Below are 24221 nucleotides of genomic sequence, written 5' to 3' on the forward strand. Positions count from 1 at the left end.
CTGACAAAAAACCAATCAGTGACCGGTTTTGAGAATTGGCAACGTTAAACCACTGAGAAGGCTGAACGTGCCTCTGTGAATATGCATTTTGAAACAAACAGGCCGAGATGTGTCCCTTTTCTTCTGCCTGAGAGGAATGTCAGTTTTGTCTTTACAAACACGCTGAGGGTCTGCTGGTTGATAAGAGTAGCACTGAGAGATAAAAGAAACAATGGGATGGATTCCACTGGTTGATGAATGGAAAAAGAGATTTGCCTTTACAAACAAACTGTAGGTTTGCTGGTAAATGAAATTGGATATTGGAACATGAAAGAAACAATGGGGAAAAACTATGGATTCTGTAAGAATTAAAAATTAAAAGGAAAGAGGGGAATTAAAAGGGAATCCCAGGTATCAGGCTTTCTGGGAAGTCTGTGCCTCTCAAGTACCTCAGTCCATGGGGAAAGAGAGAGGGAAAAGTGGCCGGGAAAATGGGATAACAGGAGGCTGCGTCCTCCAAAAATCCGACAGATCCCAGGGGAATGCGCCATGGCCTCTCCCTGTATTTGAATAAAGCAGAGAGGACTGCTCTGTCTCCTTTTTGAACATAAACCTCTGGTGATTGTGGATTAATTTTCCTGACATGCCAGAGTCAAAGGTACCGGCGTGTCCAGGGCCGGGCGGCGCCGCGCAGGGCTCGGGGCCCCATTGTTGGGTCGGATGGAAGGAGCTCGGCTGGTAAGATCCCAGCCCTGCCCCCAGGCCGGGGCCCTGGCTCGGCTGAACATCCAGCCAGCGTTAAACCCGTGCCCTGCCGCCTGTAATGAAGGGAGAACAGCTCCTTTTTCAAGGCCTTTGTTGACAATCAGCTCTGTGGGGGGACTTGAGGGGTCGCAGGCACCGCCGCTGCTCCCAGTGGACGATCTGGAGCAGGAGGAGTTCATTTTGCTGTGCAGCAGAGCCAGAGCTTCCATCCTCACAAGAGTCCTTACGGAGAAATTTGCTGGCTCTTGGTCTAGGGTTGTTATCTGGCCGAGTGCTGTTTAAGTCATGGTGACAAGGCGAAAAAGATCTGGTTGTTGATTTCATCTTCTTCACTGTTTTCTCAACCTGGGAGTACCTTTTTGTAGTCTTAGATGTAATACTGGCTCGTTTTTTTTAAGGGTTTTTACCACTGAATGGTATCCCATCCCATACTTGGTGTCATGCGCCGTTTTGGAGGGGACAGTGGAGGTGGGCATAGATGCAACAGTAGGCACATATTTATGCCTTGCAAATTTATTATCAGTATTTTAGCTTTTCCTTCAAACCAAATTGTAATCGATTTCTAAGATCATCATCTGAATTGTAAAATTTAATTTGAGCCAAAATTTCCTTTATATATATTAGAAAATCAGTATTTTTCTATAAGCTTGGGGCATGGATACAAGAGTAGTTACTGGGGCATGGTAAGGGACAAACAGCTAGGAGTATTAACAATTTACAAAGACATAAAACTTTAACAAATAGTCAACACAAACATCAATTATAGTCAACTGGGTAGGCACACAACAACTGGGTATACACCTTGTAGGGAAGAAGTTGCATCTGGGAATTTTATTCCCCTCAGTGTTGGCCTGGGCCAAGCTCCCCTGCGGCCTGAGGGGCACTGAGCCAGGCCGTAGTGTGTAGTTCAAACAATCAACTTTCTGTCTGGGCCCTTCCTTGGGATCCTAGCCCAGCCCCATCAGGTTCCAAAAGACTCTTTATCATAAATAGCTTGTGGCCATGGCTAGGTGTTGCTGCTGGTGTGGTCTCTTTGAGCCTAGGATCACTCACTGTGCAACATTTTGTGGTTTTAGAGTTTGTGTTTTCCCAGCTTGAACACCAAAGGAAAGTCAGAGGCCATTTTCTGAGATTTCCAAGGTTGTTTATTCTTATCTAAGGAATTCTTTCTCTGACTTACAGAGGTCTGTCTAGCAGGTCAGTCAGAGGCACACTGCCTGCCCTCTGGGCAGGTCGTATCTTTTATACTATAAATTACATATGTGATGTTTACAATTACTTTCCACTACATGACACTTACATTGCACTGTCCAACATTCTCCCAAACCAATCCAGAAGTGCCATCCTAACCCAAAAGATGGATGCCACAAAGAAGAAGAAGGAAAGACAACCACACCCAAATTCCTCCATCTTAGCTTTAAACCCCTTATTACAAACTATTCTATAAATTCACTTTTCTACCTTCTAACAATCTACTTATTTTTTTGACTTCTAATTCTTCCCGTAATAATTTTTCCCAGGGACTGAGATCAAACCCACAGGGGTCTTGGGCACTGTGCCAAGGCCTCTGAGCCCCCTGCCTGGGTCTGGAGGCATCCAGGGAAGCCAGGAAAATACATGACCACCTGCAGGCCCAAGCAAGATATCAACTCCTTCATTGCCCAGATGAGACTTGCAGACACTTTGTTCTCTCTCCTGAGTGAAAGAGAAGGACCAAGATGAGAATATGTGCAGAAACAGCATGAAAACACTGAGGTCAGGCAAAAGGAGGAATCAGGTCCTAGATGAGGGAAGGAGGAGAGCTGTGGACTGAAATTGCTCTTTTTTTAAGCTGTGGAGAAGATACTCTTGTTTCCCTGCATTTCGAGGTGGATGAACCATTCACATTGAGGCCATGGGCAAAGGCATTTGTGTTGGAGTAAGCAGATATGAAAGCAACTGTGATCCCATGAGAAGTTTGAACAGAGAGGAGAGATGAATATCCCTGTTGCCTCCCAGGGAAGAAGAAGAAGAAATGCCTCTGTTTTCAAAGACAAAGGGTGCTTTTGTGAACAGTTATAATCCTTAAAGTGTGCCCCAAAATTTGCACGGTCCTCAATAGCAGTTATGGCAAGACTGTTAGTCGAGGAAGGAACTTTTACAGTGATGGGATTTCCATCCTCCCCAGCAGCTGATTCCTGTGACATCGAGGCCCCAAGAGAACTGTTTCTTGTGGAGAAGTCTCCATAGTCTGAAGAAAAGTCTCCTCTCCCTATGTAAATTGGTGAAAGACTACTTCTAGAGATGGCAAACTGACTGATTTGTTTCTGTACATTGTCAGTGTGAAAGAAAAGAAGTTGTGGAGGGAGGAGAAATGTTCTAAAAGTCTTATTCTGGGTCATTATTTTTTTACCAAGTTTTTTTGTTCCAAGTTTGAGCTTGTTTTGTCTTCCTCCTAATCCTATCTCACAGCAGGAAATGAGTAAATAATTCTAGTGGGTGCACTGAATATTTAGCCCGCACTAGACCCACCACAAGGAGTAAATTACCTAAATTATTTAGGCCTCAACACAGAGTCTCTTCTGCCTCAGGTTGAGGGTTGCTTAGTTTGGAGCAAATCTCTTCTTGTGCTTGTTCTGATAATCTTTAGGTTTTTTTTACTAAGTAGACCATGATAGTCTGTAAAGGAAGACAGAAAAAGTGAAGTGGGTGCACCTTTTTGTGATTTCATACTACGAATTATTAAATCTTTTTTTTCTCAAGAAGTCAGGTAAATTATTTAAATGTTGAGAGAAGCATTTAGGGAGCCTATTGGCAAAATTGCTGCCTATTGTTGTAAATTGAATATCATTCAGTATGAAAGACTGAAAACATTTCTCTTTAATAAATGAGTTATAACTCATGAAGTTGCTTTATAGTAGGGTTTATTCCTTATACAGAGAGAAATGGTGCAAACACTACAAGGAGATACTGTAAGATGCATCTTGCTGGCATCTCATTTTTTCACACCTGCACTCAGGCTTACAGGATCAATTCTCACCTTGTCATACTTGACTGAAGAGTAAACTAATAACTTGATATCTTGCTTTGGTATTAAATCCACTATCTGCTGCTTTGAGACAATAGGCAACTGCTTTAGCATAACCTTAAGCAAAAACAAATGCCCTACCAGCTATTATTATACTTCTGTTAGAAGGAGTAGTTAAGTTCAACAATTTGGCACAGAGTTGGGTTTTCCTGGCGTGAATTACCTAGCCAGCAGTGGACATTAAAAATGCTGTATTGAGAATTTATGTATTATCATTAGACACTTGGTTTTTTTAATAGTATTTGAAGCTATTCTAATATTTAAACAATCTTTAAAACCCTCAGATTATGTCACTTTAAAAATTTCTGTAGCGATTTCAGTATAAGCCAGTAAGTCAGAATACAAAAATCTGCCCTGTGCTTCTCCTTAGGATCAGCTGAGACTCTTAAGGATACAGCTAAGAAGTTATACTTAGCAAGCTGCATTAGTCCAGAATTCTCTCAAACAGTTCCTACACAATCAATAGACAAAATGTTGTCCTTTTTTTTAGTTAGATTGCTAAAACCAAAATGAATTTATCACACTTTTGTGTATGATGTTTCCTCTATACTTTACTATATTCAGAAAAAATATTTCAGTGGAGGAGGGACAATAGGATTTCTTTTTTATATCATAATATTGAAATTACTGTCCTTAAAATAATCCTTTTTGAGTGTGTGTTCTTCTTTTGGCTATTTAGAATCTCAGCTTTATTTTAATCTTCAAGTTTTCATTAATTCACAAAGAGCACAAATTCACTGTGCTGCTCCTTCTGCTCTGATTACTTAAGATCATTTAGATATCTGCAGCAAATTCTTTCTATTATTTTTATATTAGTTGAGAGTGTTTTCCAAATAGATCAGCCTACCTTTCAGTGAAGTTAAGAAACTATACACCTGCCCTTCTTTGTTGAAAAAGTATAATTCTCTCTCTTCTTTTATCTAGGCCTAATAGGCATGTAGCTATAGTTCTGAATTACTTTAGATGAAAGATAAAAAATACACAATCAAGTAAGATGAAAAGTAAGGTGCTTATGAAGTGATAATTGTTTATATTTAATGGAGGATGGATGTAACAGGCTGGAATTCCTCTCTGTTGGTATTGTATACAGTGTGAATGAGAATAAAAAGGGAAGAGGCCAAGAGGCATCTATTACTATCACACATTATTAAATTATAGTAGAATGCTGGAAGATTATACAAATACTAATAATTTATTACTAAACAATAATTAAAGGCAAATATTAAATTATAGAATCCTGTTCTTACACATATCTATAATACAATAATATCTAGTCACAGTCTAGTTCTTCTCTAGTCCTTTGTATTTGAAAACAACCAGTATTCCATTTCTCTCAAGTGAAAGTCCGAAGCTTCAAGGTTCAAAGTCTCTATATTGCTTAAATGCCAGTTAGCATCATTTTAAAAGATACTTTACACATCATTATTATAAATGTGTTGAAAATACTGTGCATTTTTGTTATGCAGGAAGAAAAGACCTGTAGAAATGAATGGCTGAAAAGAAATTGGCTTATTGAATGCATTTCCAAACATAGTTTTAAAATGCGCTATATGAATAAAAATATGAAAAAACCCTTGATTAACAGTTATTAGATACCAAGCTTCAAAGAGTGAAAGTGAATAAATGATATATTTTTACAGTACATAGATAGTATTGCAATTATGTGTTTGCCTACAGGTATTAAGAGTATTTATTATAAGATATACTTAGTAGTAGTGATCCAAGGGAATTTTAGTCTCCCATGTAATTCAGAAGTATTTGGTTTCTTTCAGGACATTTCTGGATAATTCTGATGAACATCTTCCTCGAGATTTTTCTGAAGTCTTTTATCATCCATTACACTGGTTATTTTGCATACCATCATCCTGTTTTTTCCTTCTGAAGTGAGTATCAAAGGTTGATTGTTGTAAAAGGATCACCAGATAGTCAGTATTAGTCAAATATTGTTACATTTTCAAGAGTATATCTGAATAAATGTCTAATTAATATTCTGATTTTTAGAAGTCATAGCAGCATTTTTTTATTCATTCCGAACTTCTCTAATCTTTGAGAGTCTGAAGAAAAGTTGCACTGAAAGCACTGTATTTTGCTAGTCTATTAATTATATTTGATATTTGAATTATCTGTAATGCTTTCTGTCTCTAAATAAAGAGTATATGACAATATACTTGACAACACAGAAGTTTAGTACAGTTGCTGTTCTAAAGGACTTATAATTAAAGGGGAGATAAAGAATGTATACCTTTCTGTTGAGGATTGCTGTTTGAAAAAATTATTTGGTACATAAATAACTCATTGAACAATATGCTGCTTGAACGTAGTTGAATTTTTTGGAGATTATCCAATTATTAGAAGAGCTTAACTTTTCTGTGTCACTGCATATAATGACAAGTGACATAGAAGATAGATGCTACCAGCTGTGCTGTTGTTTGCTTTCTAATTTTGAAACTGAGGCACTCCCACACCAGTGTAGATCCTCTCCTAACCCCTTCTGCTCCCTCTCCTCATTTTCAAGGTTATTTCCTGAGAGGTTTTAATGAAAAGTTGTGAGATGTTGCAGGTTTTTTCTGAGAAATAATTTTTATATTTTGGAGGAGTAAGTTATCAAATGAGTGGTGACCTATGGATGACCCATTTGAATTTATTACCTCTTTCCTTGTACACACAATACCTTTGTATATGAAAGTATCTTCACAATAATTTTGCCCCATACTACACAAAACACACTGATTTCTCTCCATAGCTTCCACTCCTAACTACATATCACCCATCCTGTTCTCTCTTTCCCTGGTGGCTCTGATATCTATGGAACCAGAGAGAATATGTGTTGTGACTGCATCAAAATCTTGTGGTTCACTAACTACATGCAAAAGGGAGTTGAATAACTGGTGAATTCAGAATGAGTCCTGCTTGAAATAGTAATTGAAGTTCTTATAAAGCATGAAAGATCATGTGTGTTTATCAAGCTTCCTTTAGCAAGGAACTTTTGTCAGTGACTTTTTAAGTTACACATGGTTGGAGCGAAAGGAGAAGAGAAGGAGGGATCCAGTAGATGGAATGACTGCATAAGAAGGGAATCTAGTAATCCATTTCTGGAAAATTTATGCTCCATTAAGTTTTCATTGTACAAAACACAATAAGTTTTTCGATGCCCTCAGGCAAGGCCAGATTTCAAAATCTAAATTATATTGTGAAGTATGAGCTTTGGAAGATGATTTCACGAGTACCCTATGCTTTGTAACAGTATGTAAAATAAATGCATTTCAGTCTGATGTAATTATGTTTTCTGAGGTGTAATTAAGATAAATTTGAATAAATAGCAGAAAACTATTCTAGAGCTATGTAGTAGGCACTTATTTTCTGTGGAAGAAAGGTACTAAAATAAACAACTTCTTGATCACCAAATAGGAAAGTTTTTTTTCCTATTTAATGTTCCCTTTTAACAGCACACCTTTCAGCTGCTCAGAAAAAAAAAAAAAGTGAAGGACTCTGTACCTGATGAGTAATTCTGATGTGCTCTAGTTTTTTTATTGGTTTTATACTCTGTGGGAATGAAACTTTTCTCCCCTCCAAATACTGCATTTAGAACATTATGAAGTAACATTATCTGTGAATATTGCAGAAAACTGTATTTCAGAGTATCCTAATTATTCATGAGTTAGTTTCTGATCTTACATTTTATATCTAATGAAAATATATGTTCAGTGTCTGTAATGAAATTGGAAGCACAGGTCCTTAGAGACCTCTCAACTGTGGCCACCTAATTTTTAACTGACTACTCTTAATTTGTCATACATATTCCTATAAAGTATTCAGTCTTCCTAAGCTTGCTATCTCAAAATAAAGTCTGGCTAGTTCCTGAAATTATTTTTTTTACTATGCAACCTGATTGCCTACATTATTTATCATTCCTTAAAATGGCTACAGTCTGTTTAATTTTATCAATTTGATTCCAACATCAGTATCAAGATTCTTAGCATGAATTAGCCCATCTACTTGCCTTACAACATCTTGAACTTAGCACATGAGGTTTTCTTTCTTACTATCCTGAATACAAACCAAAATAATATTGGTGGTTATGGAACTAAGTAATTACTGATAATTTATATGACAGTTCCTTCAGTGGTAATTGTGATTCATTCTTTGCCTCATTTGGGGTTTATAATCATAAAATTTGCAAATCAAAGTCGGGGTTTTTTTCTTCTGCTTTGCAAAACAGGACATTTATATGTGTGATATTTATATGTACTTCACCTTTTGTCACTTTTTATGAGGCTAGTCTTATTTTCACTAGTACTGAGCTATGAGGATGAGAGAACATATGTCTCTCCATATGCACGTTATAAAACTTCTCAGTGCATTTATTGGTGCTAGCTTCATGGCTGTAGGGAATGTCTGCTATATTTTATTTTTCCTCCAAGTGAGTCACACCATTGTACATTTCAATTTGCAAGATGCTTAAAGAGCCAAGAGCTGGTGTATATTACAACATGATAACTTCCCATCTGGTCAATGACAGACAGTTTTTTTTTTTTCCAATTCAGTTACTCTAAAAATGTAATTTATTTCTATAGGAATTTAAAATAATATTCTTCATAAATATAATTGACCCAGCTTGTCACTTATCTTTTAGTTTGAAGGCAGTAAGTGATTTTATTAGATAGGATAACAGGACATAAAAGGAAGAGAAAAAAATTAAACTGGCTCAAATATTTTAACTGAATTAGTCAAGAGCTGGGTTTGCTGACAGCCATAGCATTAATTCTAGTATGAATATAGTAACTGTTTTAATTTTAGTTTTAATTACTGACTACTGATTAGATTATATACAGATTATACATGCATTAAATTATGTATAAAGAACTAATCTTGAACGCACAAAAATTAGGATAATTATTTCAAGAATGCAAAGGCCTAATGTATGCAGTATGTATTTTAAATATGGAAAAATTACGTTGACTGCAAGTTCTATCAAGATTTAAATATATATGTGTATACATTTTGGTAAATATTATTAGAATCCAGTATGTGCCAATATGCAAAAATAATTGTAGAGTCAGTACTACACTGTCAGCAAAATATATAAAAGTACCTGATAAAAGTCACAAAAGTATATAAAAAAAGTACATAAGGTTTTCTAACACAGAAATTGCTTATGAAGTTAGAGATATTTGCTTTAGTGTTAAATGTGCAAAGGCTGTGGTGTCTAAAATCTTCCTTTACTAAGATTACTGTTACAGTGGATTTTTGTCGTAGTAGTGACATGTAAGGGCCCTGCTAGAAGATGGTGCCCTGATTTCCTCAGGTGACTTCAAGGCCCTGAAAGATACATGGCACACTGCTTTTTTCTGGTAATGGAAACATAGACATGTGAGGGACTAAACTAGAGAAATCTATCAGCTGACATTTTTTCTTTTCTTTCCTTTTTTCTTTTCTTTCCTTTTTTCTTTTCTTTCCTTTTTTCTTTTCTTTCCTTTTTTCTTCCCTTCCCTTCCCTTCCCTTCCCTTCCCTTCCCTTCCCTTCCCTTCCCTTCCCTTCCCTTCCCTTCCCTTCCCTTCCCTTCCCTTCCCTTCCCTTCCCTTCCCTTCCCTTCCCTTCCCTTCCCTTCCCTTCCCTTCCCTTCCCTTCCCTTCCCTTCCCTTCCCTTCCCTTCCCTTCCTTCCCTTCCCTTCCCTTCCCTTCCCTTCCCTTCCCTTCCCTTCCCTTCCTTCCCTTCCCTTCCCTTCCCTTCCCTTCCCTTCCCTTCCCTTCCCTTCCCTTCCCTTCCCTTCCCTTCCCTTCCCTTCCCTTCCCTTTTCTGTTTGTATTGAGTACATTGTCTAAGTAGCAGCTTTGACTCAACAGGGAAATACTTGTGCAGTCATCTATTTTTCATGTGTGCATTCAAGCGTAGTTGGGAGGTGGCACACTTGGCTAAATCAGAGGTTGTACAAGCATGCAACTTCATGGAGATACCCTTCTGTTAGAGCAACCTCATGAGCCCATTGTAGCCCAAAAGTTATGTGTAAATGGCACATAAAGTGTTTGAGCACAGGCATGTAAATACTTCTCTAATCTGACAAGAAAATGTCAGACTGAAAACCTCCTTTTGAAGAAGGTTTTAACTGATGCTGAAGGCAGATAATATATCTCCCCAGTCAGTGCATCAGTCCATATGAAGTCCTTAAAATCATGCATATAAAATTCATGTGCAGAAAAGTTTATGTATGAGGTGCATAAAGTTTCAGTGTTACTGACTATTACATAAACTTGTAGCCAGAAAAGTAAATGCAGTGACTAATCATCAGTTGAAATTTAATTTTAAAACATCCTTCAAATTAATAAAAAATTACACATCAAAGAAAAAAAATCCACAACCCAATTTTGAAAACTTGTTTTTACAATGTTTCAAGAAGAAAATACTAACTACAATAGGTGGTAAACATTTGGCAGGACAGATTTGTTTGGCTGTTTGTTTTTTAACTGTAATGTGAATTCAGTGATTGTAGTTGGGTCACTGGCTGTGTTCAGAATAAACCCTAGATTAATATTGGAAACCTCAATTTTTGCAGAACATGGATATTACAAACAGAAAATAAACTGCAAGCAGAAAATACAAAGCAATCTTTTAAAAAGCTAATGAATTTGTACTACACTTTCTCACTTCTTCCTGCTTGCAAAGCAGTAATGCAACCAGTTTTATATTTATATATATATATATATATATATATTTATTTTTTTTTAATATTTCTTGTGGGTTTGTCAGGACGCATAAGAATTGCTCAACTTAAAGTGGAATTTTGCAACCCCCTTGAGCATTTTCACTGCCTTTTACTTAAGAGCTTTGTATGCTTTATCAAAGACAGACACTTCAGGTCTCTCACTCAACAATTACTGCAATAATACACTAAAAAATAATACCCTTATGTTTATTTAACTGCAGGAAGAAAACTCTCCTTTTTGCTTGGTAGAACAAAATAAATACAGTTCCATGAAAGACAGAAACACAGGTGTTTGTATCAGATGTAACTGTGGCAGACTAACAAATGTCAATTTGCTTTTAACTAGCTGAAATTAAGTGTAATTCTTTCTCTGATCTGCCTTAAGGTAATTAGTGTTACACCTGCAATTTAAGGATATTAATTTCATAGATAAATTAACTATATTATTCTTTCCGTCTTTATCTTACATATTGAAAGGACTCCATCAGCCAGAGAAATGGCAGCCCAAGGTCTGCTGAAGCTGCTCTTATCCCAGCCATATTGTAATTTGAATTTGCTCTTGGAAACATTGCTGCACCAGGATTGTCTCTTAGTGAAAATTTTGCTGAGAAGCTCAAGTAAGTATTGATATTGTCAATTCATATAAGAATATCAGTGAGAAACACAAATTGTTTTTTAACTGTTTAAATGCTGGAGGAAGGCTGTCAACTATTTTGAGGGTTAGGTACCCATTTACTTACCAGTAGGACACTTCTTGAATGGGTAAAATACAGAAAAATCATCACTTTTTTTAGTGAAACTTTACACTCAACCAGTTTATTAATGATTTCCAAGTGAACTGCTAATTGATAAACTAGGCTGCTATTATAAATGCAGAAGAGTCAAAATGAATTTGAGTTTAATGGAGCTGTGATACAACAACTACTGTACACAGGTTTTTGCATGTTTTAACAGTAGTCTAAAAGACCACTTTCAAAATTGCATTTGAACTGTGGAAAGCTTCTTAGATGTTTTGATGAAGTTATTATATGCTTGTCGTTGTAGGCATTCTTGAATTACATATATATATATGCTTCTTATAAATAGATAAATGTTTATATATCAATTTTTATTTTTTAAAATTATTTTTGTGTTTGAAGCAACAAACTTTATCACATCTTTCCATTAGTAGTTTGCAGATTAAATGATCATATTTTTGAATAGCTAGTGGTATAATCACATGTTTGACTTAATTTTGCAGAAATATGAGAGTCTTGGTTTCTTTATTTTTTGGCAAATGATTTCTTCCTATTTATCAAAAAACTATTAGGTGCACATAATATGTTATATGTTATATATTTATATTTATATTTATATTTATATTTATTTATATTTATATTTATATTTATATTTATATTTATATTTATATTTATATTTATATTTATATCTATCTGTCTTGTCTGTCTGTCTATCTATCTATCTGTCTATCTATCTATCATGATTTGTTTCTGTCATTTTTAAATGGTCTAATATTTGTCAGGAGTGCAGCATCTTCCACTGCTGTCACACATCTGACAAATGTTTGATCAGGTTCATATTCTTACCCTAGTATTATCCAATATTGAGTTTTACTATCTGTTTAAGTTATTGCAGGTAATAAGTGACAGAATTTTTAGTCCACTGCCTAACCAACCTCTTAAGCTTTAGGGAAATCCGTGTTACTTTGATTTACAAAATGTGTTATTTGCACAGGGTTCATTCATGTAAATTCAGTATTGAAATTAATAAACTTTCAGTTTAGATAAAGTTGGTATCTATGATGATCTATATCATCTAAATTAATTTCAATGTGGTTAATTGTCTAATGACAAAAAATTTGTATTCTTTATTCCTTCTCCTATACAGCTAAGTTTATTGTAATTTTTGAGCAATTTGCCCTTGTGATAACAAAACTCCCTCCCAAATTTTTTAAAAAGGAAAAGTCTTCTCACATTTTTTACATTCAGTCTTTCCTTTTCCTTAGTAAAACAGGCCAGAAGAAAAAAAAAAAAAAATCTTAGGTATTGATGAATTTTTCTGGATTGTTTTAACACTTTGGGATACTCAAAGTAGACATCATTCAAACACATTAAATTTCATTGTAGTATCATTTTCTCATGGTTGTACCATGGGGCAGTTCATGAGGAATGTATATTCTCCATCATAGCAGGGAGTATTGTTGGGATTGCCAAAATTTTTTCAGTAGAAAGGGTATTTGTAGAGAAGCTATGTATGCATGATTCATGTGGCTAAATATAAAAAGGATATCATATTTGTTGAAGCTGTTGAAATTCCACATATATATAATTATATACTATCTGGACAGGAAGATGATAAAATGCATGCTTTTGTCATTTTTTTGTGCAATATGGTATATGAAATATATAAAATAATAAAAATTAAAATATGGAAATATTAAGTTATTGCATCAAAAAGGTAATGAATTAATTAATTAAAAGGTGAAAAACTTAATTAAGGGTAATAAATTACCTTACTAAAGGTAATAAATCAGGTTACCCAAAACTGAGCCATTTATTTGTCTTCACTGAGCATGGCTACTGCATATATGCAACTTTGAAAAACTGGTTGAAAATTTTGATTTGCATATTTGACCTCTATAACAACCTATGAGTCTAAATAACTTAGGTATGTTGAAATGCAGTGCCATGTAATCATAGAGGTTTCTTCTATAGTTCCAACATCCAGCACCTTTCTTCAAGATATGTTATTGGATGAGTAAAGGGTCGAAAGTCTCTGCTGTGGCTTTGCAGACAGAAGTAGTGAAGGTAGCTGGCACTGTGTTAATTCTCTGACAAAATAAACTATTTTGCAATTTACTTGGCGCATTTTCTTTTAACCAATATTACCTTATCATTCCTGGATATGAAATAGAAATGGATTATTTTGACAAGCAACAAATAATAGAGGAAGGAAGGAAGTGGTGCCTGTATAAAATAAGTAGCTGAATCCAGCAGAAGCTGACATGTAAATGTGAAAGATGGAAGTGAATTCTGAGTATTTCTGCTAGATTTGCTCTAAATACATAGCATGCCAGTGGAACAGTCTGTGACTTCTAGTCTGATAATCTTTATTTCTAGGAATCAGGAGTTTTTCTTTGCACAACAAAGCAAATACCAATTGCTTTATTGGATTGCACTGGCCCAATGCAGGATTAATACCAGAGGGGACCCCATCAGCCAATAGACACCTGGCTGTTATGAATAGCAGATAAGACAGTGGTCAGTAAGAAACTGTCACTGAGAAATTGTCTGCAAGGCACATTCCAGACCTTCATTCAGTCCTTGGGTCTCATATATGTGTTTAAGAAAAGATAGTAGTGTCAAGTTGGTGAGAAATAATAGAAATTGCAACATGTTGCTTTATAGTCTTAAAAAGAATCGTACTCATTTCCATAAAAACTTGGGACTCCAGTTGTTACAGAAACTGACTTTGCCTTTCTACACACAACTTTAAAGTGAATATTGGCATGTGAAGGTAAACTGTTAAGATAGCTGCATTCACAGCAGGACCAGACCATTGGCAGTTTCACCTGATGTTTTTGGCTTGCACAATACATATTTGAAAGACTACTAGAAGACAATATTGTTTAGTCTGTGCATCTCAACCTACATGATATTCTGGGCCCCACTAAAATTTTGAAATAAGAATTGATGGTAGCATTTACAAATGTTCTGTACAAAGTCTAAGGATGCAAATCTGAAATTGGGCCCAAATAAATGTGATTTGCTTCAAAAAGAGATCAATTACCTTGCACACATAACTAGGTTGGGGAAGGAAAAATTTCCACCAATAAAATATAATTGTGTGGTGCACCATTAGACAACTTTCTAGACACTAGTAGATATAAAGAGTTTTCTTGAGACTGTTCTTTTATTAACCATTTTCTGGAAAGAGAGCATGGACATGTATTTGTAGAGCTGGAAGATATTTTTTCCCCACTGCAATTCCTTGCCCTCTTTGACACAGTTCTCTAACTGCCACGATAATATAATTGTCGTTTTAAGGTAAATTTTAAGTACTAATTATTTTTTAATCAAACGTAATTAATTATATGTTAGACACATAAGAGTAAATAGCACTGTTTTTTTTGTGAATTACCCTAAAAGAGCAGTGAAAAGTGGTAACTTCACCAGTTTACCTCAGGAGACTGAACTGTTAGTGGCAGTAGTGAGTTATTACAGAAGAAAAAGTACATGCCTTACATAAATTACCAACTCCATCAAAACTCTGGCATTGTTAAAATTTGCAAAATTTGACACTTTTATTTCAAGTTCTTGAGAGTCATTCTTCTTTTTGTACTTTCTTGTACTTGGTTGTACTTTCTTCTGATGACTCCTTTAACAATCTTATGTCATGATATATCACACAAGTGAAAATAGTAGTAACTGTTCCAGTCCCATGGCTCAACCACACACCATTTTAGGGAAAAATAGTTTTGCAGGTTTTGGTCACAAAACTTGGATGTTAATCTGTAACTCTGCCCTCATTAGGAGAACAGAAGTAAATCTCTTATAGTAATGTATATATTTGTGCAGAGATAGATCTCTCCTCCAGGTATTTGTGGATCATCCTGTATAAGGCTTGTGGGTACCTCTGGAAGTTTTCTTCACCTCTTCATGACAGCAGTCTGTGTCATGGTAGCCTAATGGTTAAATAGTTGCTTCAAAAGTGGTACCTTTTCAAAAGGTCCATCTGACTGGTAAGCTTATTGGATTCTGTACCTGCATAACTAATGAAGGATGTACTGAAGTGATATACTGGAAGTGAAAAAGGGTCCTTAATGCAGATATCATGTTCCATTTGGTGGTTTTCCAGTGATAAACTAGAGAAGATAATAAACAGAATTTCATGGAGTTTCTGAAAACCTGAAGAGATTTTTCTAATTGAAATATAGTGCCCCTGCTGTGAATCATTTACCTTCTTTTGACAGAGTGTCTGATACATGTGTGATGGACTTAGTTTCTGTTATACATGGTCATCTGAATAGCTTTTCAAAGACTTAGTAATTTCTGGTAGGAATTTCTTGTTACAGTAGAGCTATAGATGGAATGAGTTTTAAGAATGTAAGCTGTTTGGTATCTATCACAATACATAGAGGAACACAGGAGAGCTAATGTGTCCATAGGGTTACATTCAATATACCTTTTCAAATTTTGGCTGTGGGAACTTTCTGCATAGTGGCCCATAAAATCAATACTGGAGGTATTCTGACAGTAATGGGTTTTTTCTGTTGGGCATAGATAAGGCAGATTCTACAGAAGTCACTAACTCAGAAATTCATTAATGGAAGCTTCTTTTCAGATAGTTGAAAACAAATTGTTTGGGGAGAAAAAATTCTAAATGGACTTGAATGAAATTAAAATGGTGTAGCACTGACGACATATAATACATAAATACATAAATACATACAATGACATAAATACATAGCTACAGAAGTAGTTTACTGATATGTTAATAATCTTTGGACAGATTATATAAGTGTTGTTAAAGCTTTTTTGCCATGTTAAGCATTTTAGCTGTCATAAATTCAGGATTTATTTGATTCACAGGTAGCAGCTAATACAGGGCTTATTATTGTTTGGAATGTATTAAATTGAAATGGGTGGGTATGAGATCTGGGTTTTACTCAGGATAGTACTATGACCCTGAGATTAGCTAAGTTGGTTAGAACATGGTGCTGTTACCAACAAAGTTGTGGGTTCAATCTCCATGTGGGCCAATACTTAAGAGTTGGACTTGATGACCTGTGTGAGTCCCTTCTAGCTGAGAGTATGCTGTGACTCTTCCATTAATCTATGATGTAAAATTTATCCTCAGAATTACAACTAAAATAATACACTTTCTGTCAAAATGAAGCCATGCTCAAAGTTGCAATAGATTTTGGTTGTCATTTGGGAGGAGCAACTCTGAAAGAGAAGTAAAATTATCTACACTGTCAGATACAGTAAAGGAACAGGAAAAAAGTCAGTGGCAGAAGAAACACTGAGGATGTAGTGTACTGCAGAGTGCCTGGTGAAGGATTTGATTCTATAAAGAAATAAACATATCTTTTTTTCATTCTTTATGTCCTCATCAGTTTCTGCAATTTAAAAAAACCTTTTAATTCAATAGAGAAAGCAGAAGTTTCATGCTCTTTGTAAATAAAGACCAGTATCAGAAATAATTTGTTCCATCTAAAATACCTCTTTCTAAATTCAACAGCATGTATGAATTTGAGTTTTGTCTAACTCTTTTGGGCAAAAAAAGACAGAATAACTGTGTTTTGGCAGTTGTGTATGGAATAACTGGGGAGAGTGAAGTCTAGAGTCAGTAACAGAGGATTTTTTTAACTCGGCAAGATTCATTTTATGGCTAGACTAGTCAGACATAGATACAGCCAAAAGAATTATAATGTTAGCAAATTACTGGGTGGTATTTCTATCAGTAAGAAAGAAATATGGGTAAATTGCACTTGTAAGTCTGCCTTTCTAAAGTTATGTTTTTAAAATACTTGGTAGTATCCCAAGAGGTTTAGCGCATTATTTTGTCATATAAAGAATGATTTATTGTGAGTGGTTATGGCATAGCTGTTATTCAGTAGATACATAATTTTCTTATAGAGATATTTATTAAAACAACAGTATTCTAATACCTTTTGGTATCTTTTGTGCACATAGAACATCATGTTATATGGAAATAACTAACAGCTTAACATATTATGAATGCTAAGTCCTGCTAAAATAATAAAGAAATATCTTCTTTGAGCTACCTATGGGAGCTTTAGGTTGCCTTCACAAATTAGCTCTTGCTATACAAATGCAGTCAGTGCAAAAAAGAGAAATGTATAGAGGGAAGCATCACAGGACAGTAAGTATAATACCTATTTATGTTAATTCTGTTCTATGTAATAATTAACAAGAAGGCTGCATTGGAGTTCAAACTGAGATGATTATTTAATGTTATGACAGGCAAGCTAATAAATGTAAAAGAAAAAATCTAAAGCAAGAGAAATGCACGTATCTTTTGGTAGTCTCCTAATTCATAATATTTAACCAGCTATACCGATCTGCTTGCTAAACTTTTCAAATGACATTATCCTTTAAGGTCCCTTCTAACCCATAGGATTCTGTGTTTCTATGGTCCATGCCTACTTATCAATCAGAAAAATTATTTTAACTTGAGCTTTCAGGTTGTTCTTACAACAAAGACAATATTTACTTCAGGGTAAAGTAAAAAAATAGCTGATGAATAATTAAATATCTTGTTACATTTAGCCATTTAGAATGATTTAGTAGTGGATTCATGAAGCATAGGAGTTGCATTATACAGTAGTTATAACAAGATGTATGTATAGCCCTTTCTACAAAATTCTTTTATGCTCCTTTCTCTTTATCTAAATCTTTTGGTAGCACTAATTGATTAGAAAAGTTATTAATAAGTTGTGGCTCAAACTTTCCATGTGATATGGTCATAAAACAAATTTAGGCTTAATTTCAAGTCATAAGCACTGTTAAACATGTACTGCAAAGACAGTTTACATAGTACTTGAAATGTTAGCAAACCTCTCCCTAGAATTTGGTTAAATTAATTTAAAAAATAAGTACTTACAGTAATAGAATTAGAGTTCATTTCAGATTTTCATCTCACCATTTGAACTGGTTTTTTTGCTTTGATGGTTATTTCTTTGTCATACATATCTCTGGTTTGAGTGAATAAGCAGAATCAATTTGATTCTTCACTTAGAAGAATCTGGCATTGAAAACAATATGTGTCAGCTCACTCAGGTCATAGGAGAAAGGAAGCAAATTAAAAAACTGTCTTATTGCTGCTCTGGCTGCTACCTTGGGAAAAAAAATACGACACAACTTTTTGGTTATGAAATCACTGGTCATGATTTTCAGCTTTCTACTTCATCCTCTGTTTCTACTAAGATTGCATACTACCTACACTTAATGATTTACAGTATTATATGAATTAGTTTGTAGGAATTCAGAAAAGAGAAAAATGAGGTTTTTTAGTTCTCAAACCATTCAAAGATGGGCTAAAAACAATGATTTTCCATTACGGTAGATTTTGAAGGCTCCTGTCTTTCTCTTCCACAGGTTGCTAAAGGTAAAGACAACCAAACCTGCAGAAAGACATTTTTTAGTATAATTTTATCTAAATACTTTTTACAGAAACCATTACTTTTGCAACTAGAAATTTAAAGCAATAATATTTAAAAGATTATGGTTCTGGGAATTTCTTATGGTTGATAACGTTGGAAGCAAATTTCACAAACAAGTGTGAAGCTCAGGTCTTCAACATTAGCACAAGCAAGACAAAGTCATTGAATGGCATTGATTCCTGGTGTTTTAGACACATCCTTATCATACAGCTGGGAGATTGTGTTATAATGATTATCAGAAACATTTGTAAATATTGTAACAAATTATCACTGAACTGTATGATGACCACTACTTGTCTTTAAAATTGGCATCTGTTGGGGGTTGGGTTTGGACAGTATCCTAGCAGGACTGAGATTTTGTTTTGTGGAAGTGTTTTATCCTGAATTTCATCTTACACTGAAAAACAAAGACAACGCATTTTAGGGAATGTGGAGCTGCTAATTTTCTTAATTTTTTTTATATCTAAATTGGATTTTATTATTTTATGTGACTATTATATAAGGAAGAGGACTTAAGCAGTAATAGCTTTTTGACTGTAATTCTGCAGTTTTATTCTGATTAATCTTCAGTAAATAATCAATTTCCAATTACAATCAATTTCAATTCAATTTTGAATTAAATAGGCATATTCCATAGTTTGAAAACATGCTTGAGTCTCTTTTTTGTTGGCTACATACAATTCAGGAAGACAGTCAGCTGTCATTAGGCAGAGAAACATCAGATTTCAGTATATGTAAGTGTTACTGTTTGAAATATCATTCCGATACACTTTGCAATTTGTTTTGATTAATACTATCCATTACTGAGACCTTGAATTACTTGGAAATTATTGGAATCATGCTTTTGTTTATTTTGAAGGAAATGAAGCATTAAATTGTGATGAACAAAGTTCTCTCTTGGAACAGGAAAATAACAAAGAGCCTACTCTGATTGAAACAATCTTCACAATATTGTCTTATTGCACTTTATCACCCAAATCTCTTGCCATTGCTTTTGAGTCCTACATGGAAAAAGAGCTGCTGTGGAACTGCTTATACAATATGACAGGTATTTAATTTATTAATAAGCTTTTCAAATCTGATGTTAAATGTTGCTTCTCTTCAGACATGTAGTGAGTGTTATTTTCACCATAATATATCAGGTGAAAGTATGCTAGTTTGTTTCAAAATTATAGTATTATTGAAGGGGTTTTGCAGTCAGGCCAGGGTAGGAGTGGTGAAAATTTTGAAGAATGGACAGATTCCATAACCATTAACCAGGAGTCTGATGACCTGAAGTTTGTCTTACCAGCAGACTGGCTGCAGAGCATTTTTGTAGATCTCTACCAGTAGAGATTCTTCCTTTGCCACAATTTAAAAGTAAGGAAACATGGAAGAGTGGAAAAAGAGAAGGAATGACTTCTACTGAGGGAGAAATAATCTGATCAGCAGATCTGTCTCTGCTGACAAGAGGCACTAAGCCTCTCAATTTTCTGTTGAGAGGGAGAAGTATTCAACCAGAAAAGAGATGTGAGGTTTGGAAGGGTGATACTGCAAATTATGGATTAAAAGCAGGAGAGCTCAAAAGAAGAGGATGAAAATGGGAGAATGAAAGAGGGGAATTATGAGCATCACAAAACAGAAAGCAATGATGAAAGCACTCAGGTACTTCTGAGAGAAAAATGGGATTGCAAAAAAAGAGAAGTTTAACATGTAAGAGGAGGAAAAACAGAGAAGTGGTGCATGGAAGTTTCCAGAAAGGCCATGATTAGATCAGCAAAAAGTAGAGGGAAACAAAAGTATGAGTAAAGGATCTAAAGATCTTACATGTCAAAACACATCTCTGATATGCTCTGCAGCACTGTGCCTGACAATTGCAGCTCCATGACAATGGAGAAACTGCAGTTTGCTGTGCTATTAAGAATGTGGAGAAGATTGATACTTGTTGTAATGTCAATAACTGTATTTAGGGTAGTGTGTTTTGAACATGCAATCTCTGATGACATGCTGTGTTTCTGTTGATGACTATTATTTGTATGTATTTTTGTTTCCAAAATATTTTGTCTTTTTTTTCCTTTACTGTTTGTAGTATAGCAGCTTGGGTATCTAATAAATGCAACTTCATTAATACCATCAAAACAAGGAAGCAGAAAAAAAGGTATATCTGTTTGCCTCATTGATACCTAACAAGTACTTAAATGTTTACCGTATTAAAAGGAATATATGTAAAAATATTCCATATAAAAAGGAAAACATCAATCACCTTAAATAGAATTTTTATAAATATATCAGTGGAGAAATGAGAATGAAGAAAATAAGTTGGTTTTTTGTCAGTACTGTATTAAGATGGTATCAAGATGCTATATATTTTGCATTATACACTTTCTTAATTTATAACAGACCAATAGGTCTAATTTATTGTGAATCATAATGTTACTTTTTTCCAATAAGAATTCTGAAAACGCTTTCTGAAGAAGTGACTACAACTGACTACACATACTAAATAGTTAATAATTCTTCCTTCTGAAGTTTCCAGTTGTGGTGACTCGGAGCCAGAAGTGATCAGATGCTTGAAGTTGACTTTGATTAATTCAGTCAAGGGTATTGTGAAACAGATAATTTCTTTGATGCATTCATGGGAGGCAACAGAAAACTATGGAACATACCAGCATAAGCAAATAGTTCCTGAAAGTTTACTGAAAACTGTTCCAAAGGAATGGAATTATACTCCTCGGGAAATGAAGAGAAAAGAATCTGGGAAATGTAAGTGAAATTTGTGCATAATATTTATGTATGTATAGAATACATCCTGTAAGCTTCCCATAAGAACTTTTAAATCCTTTACTCCTTTACTCCAAAACTGGGCAGTTTAATTTTTTGAATGTTGTAGCTTGACAATGAACTATTTCCAAACATCTTGTGGTGATTGGGTTTTTAAAGCACTTTGCATTAAAATTCAGTTATTCTTTCTTGAGGCTTACACCCATACAAACAAGGTTTTCAGAATAATCAGTATTGTAGTATTGTTAATAATAGTGCTGAAGGTGTTTTCAGCATCTGTCAGTAATCAGATGGTATTCAAAACAAAGTGAAGAATAATGCCTACACTTTGGCCTCAATGGCTGTAAACAGTTTTCCTTTTCATTATCATCTTTTCATTCAGGAGTGTCATTCATCCCAACTTTACAACACAGCAATTTATGCTTGAATGAAAAAAAGCACTGAAACTGTTATGGAATATGCTACTACTTGGTTGTTGAAACAGTTAGTAAAGAAAGAAATCTTAGAGAACAGGAGGTGTTTAGAAGGTGATTAGATGTAAAGCTGATTTCTGGCATTTCATAGCCCACAGTGCCTATAGCATCTGTCATTTCATGGCATGGTTCAGAAGGCTAGCTTTTGGAAACATTTCATGATAAATTATTACCACCAAAATATTACCTGATTATTTTTAATACTTTAGTATATTGTGGCATGAGTTTTGACTATGTAGATTGTTACCAAGCCAGAGCATAAATCCATTCTTTTTTTTCATACATCTTCACTGCACTCTCATTTTGATCTAGAAATTTTATATGGCATTTTAAGGCTAATTGCTATGCATGAATTGATATGCAAGCTGAGAGGTAAGACTCTAGGCTTCAAGACAATTTAAATTTTTATGTGTTATATCTAGAACAGATATTGTTTCTTCTTTAATAAAATCAAAAACATTTGGAATGCAGGTGCAATGACACAGGATTTTCTTAAATTGTTTGGAGATTGTTTCGAGATTGGTGCTTTTTTAAATCTTAAATTTTAATCTTTAAAAGCTTTTCCTATATTTTTCATTTTAGATATATCTTGGGTTTTAAGCAGCATAATTTCTTTGTAGTTACTTTTATAGCTACTTTTATTAGGGAGTCTTTAAAATGCAGTGTTATCTAGATGCTTATATGAAAGATGTTAAACTGAAGTTTTGTCATTTAGAATGTAGAAAGGGATTGATAAAAAACTAGAGATTATAAATGTATGTAGTATTCTGATACATTTAGTGCAATGCTTCAGCTTAGAAGTTGAAAAAATATTATGATTTTGAAGACAACTTACTGCCATTCAGAATAACTTAGTACTGTCTTTCTCGTGAATCCTGTAATGGCTCTGCACAGCAGGACTAATTGCTAAGAGAATCACAGTCTAAGTTCTAAATTTTCTGCTTTTAGTTCATGTGATTGTTGGGTTTTGTGAGATTTATGTGCAGAAAGCATAATACAAATGAAACTACAGTTTTGAGTACTTCATCTTTTTACCCATTTTCTGTATGAAAATTAGAAATTATCATACAACATTCAGAAGCAGTTAGAGCTGTACTGTTAATGTTAATCATATAATCTTTTTTTTTCTATTTTTGAGGCTTTACAAGGCTTGCAGCTCAAGCAGTATCTATTGTAATCAGCAAGTTACCTTCGGTGATTGCATGTTTGCCTCCCCCAATTAAATACTTCTTTTTTCTGGCTGAGAGAAAAATGTCAAGAAACTTCGCTGAATTGAAGAAAGCTGGTCTCCTTGTCTGGAACTTAATTGTGATTATATGTCGGATATTTGAGGATGGAAATACTGCAGAATTTTTAACAGGTGCAACACTTGACAGATGGAGCAAAGAAAAACTCAGTTTAGTTCGTGTGTGCTTAGAAAGTATTATGGGAAAACAGAAAAGTGGTCCTAAGCAAGTGACCCAGAAGATTATACAAAGCATTGAACAGCAGAGACCAAACTGGATTGAAAGCCAGTTGCTGAAGGCAAGAAAATTGAGCATAGACTGGTAAGAACATAGTGTTTTTCAAATGCTATTATTTGCTCTTTATTTTACTGGATTATTGGCATGTTTATGACTACTGCTCAATTTTAATGGAAAGAGATGAGCAGTGATCTTATGTGAAACTAATTAGTCCTTAATATTGATGGGTTTATACTATGGGTTTGTAATTTAAATTCATTGCTGAAACACTAAAACATGGTTGTTTCATCAGAACGGTGTGTTCATAGACATGATGTCATGATAAGCCAAAAATGTGGACAAGTCCATTGTTATATCTTCCAAAATGTGAACATTTACTAAATGTATTTGTAATTTAATTTTAATTTGGTGATTAAATTAAGAGGAATTGTGAGAAGCTTTTAGTACTCATCTGTAAATAAAAAATAAGCATACTTTATTCGAAAACATATCAAACCCTGAGGCAAATAGGATATATCAAAACAGGACAAGAGTAATATCCTGCTGTGCCTTTCTGAGAAAATACCAATTTTTCCTTCAGATTTGACATTAAGATCTTTACAGTGATTTTTCAAGGAGTTGTGTACATGTCAGTGTGTTTGTAGTCCAGTCTGTTTAAATGTTGCAGTCATGTATCATTCTGTAAAAGTACCATTCATCAAATTTGCAATATTAGATTTACTGGAATTACATGACTTGCTGAATTACATTGTAACTGCTGAAAGTAAGATTGCTGGTATTTTTCAGTGAGTATTCATGAAGGCTGCAGTTGTTGCTATCATGTCAGG

The 24221-nt window shown here is 34.6% G+C and overlaps 1 protein-coding gene across 2 annotated transcripts in view; it reads left to right on the forward strand.

Moving 5' to 3' along the window:
• The window catches only part of KIAA0825, a 240925-nt gene that overhangs the window by 87366 nt on the left and 129338 nt on the right, over positions 1-24221 (forward strand). For both annotated transcript variants that reach the window (XM_079331351.1, XM_079331352.1), the window contains 5 exons: positions 5584-5694; positions 10991-11130; positions 19558-19746; positions 21207-21440; positions 23070-23478. In XM_079331351.1, the coding sequence (XP_079187477.1) occupies positions 5584-5694; positions 10991-11130; positions 19558-19746; positions 21207-21440; positions 23070-23478 (1083 nt within the window). The remainder of the gene's footprint in view (positions 1-5583; positions 5695-10990; positions 11131-19557; positions 19747-21206; positions 21441-23069; positions 23479-24221) is intronic.

Source organism: Erithacus rubecula (assembly GCF_903797595.1).
Source record: "Erithacus rubecula genome assembly, contig: SUPER_Z_unloc_3, whole genome shotgun sequence".
NCBI classification, from domain to species: Eukaryota; Metazoa; Chordata; class Aves; order Passeriformes; family Muscicapidae; genus Erithacus; species Erithacus rubecula.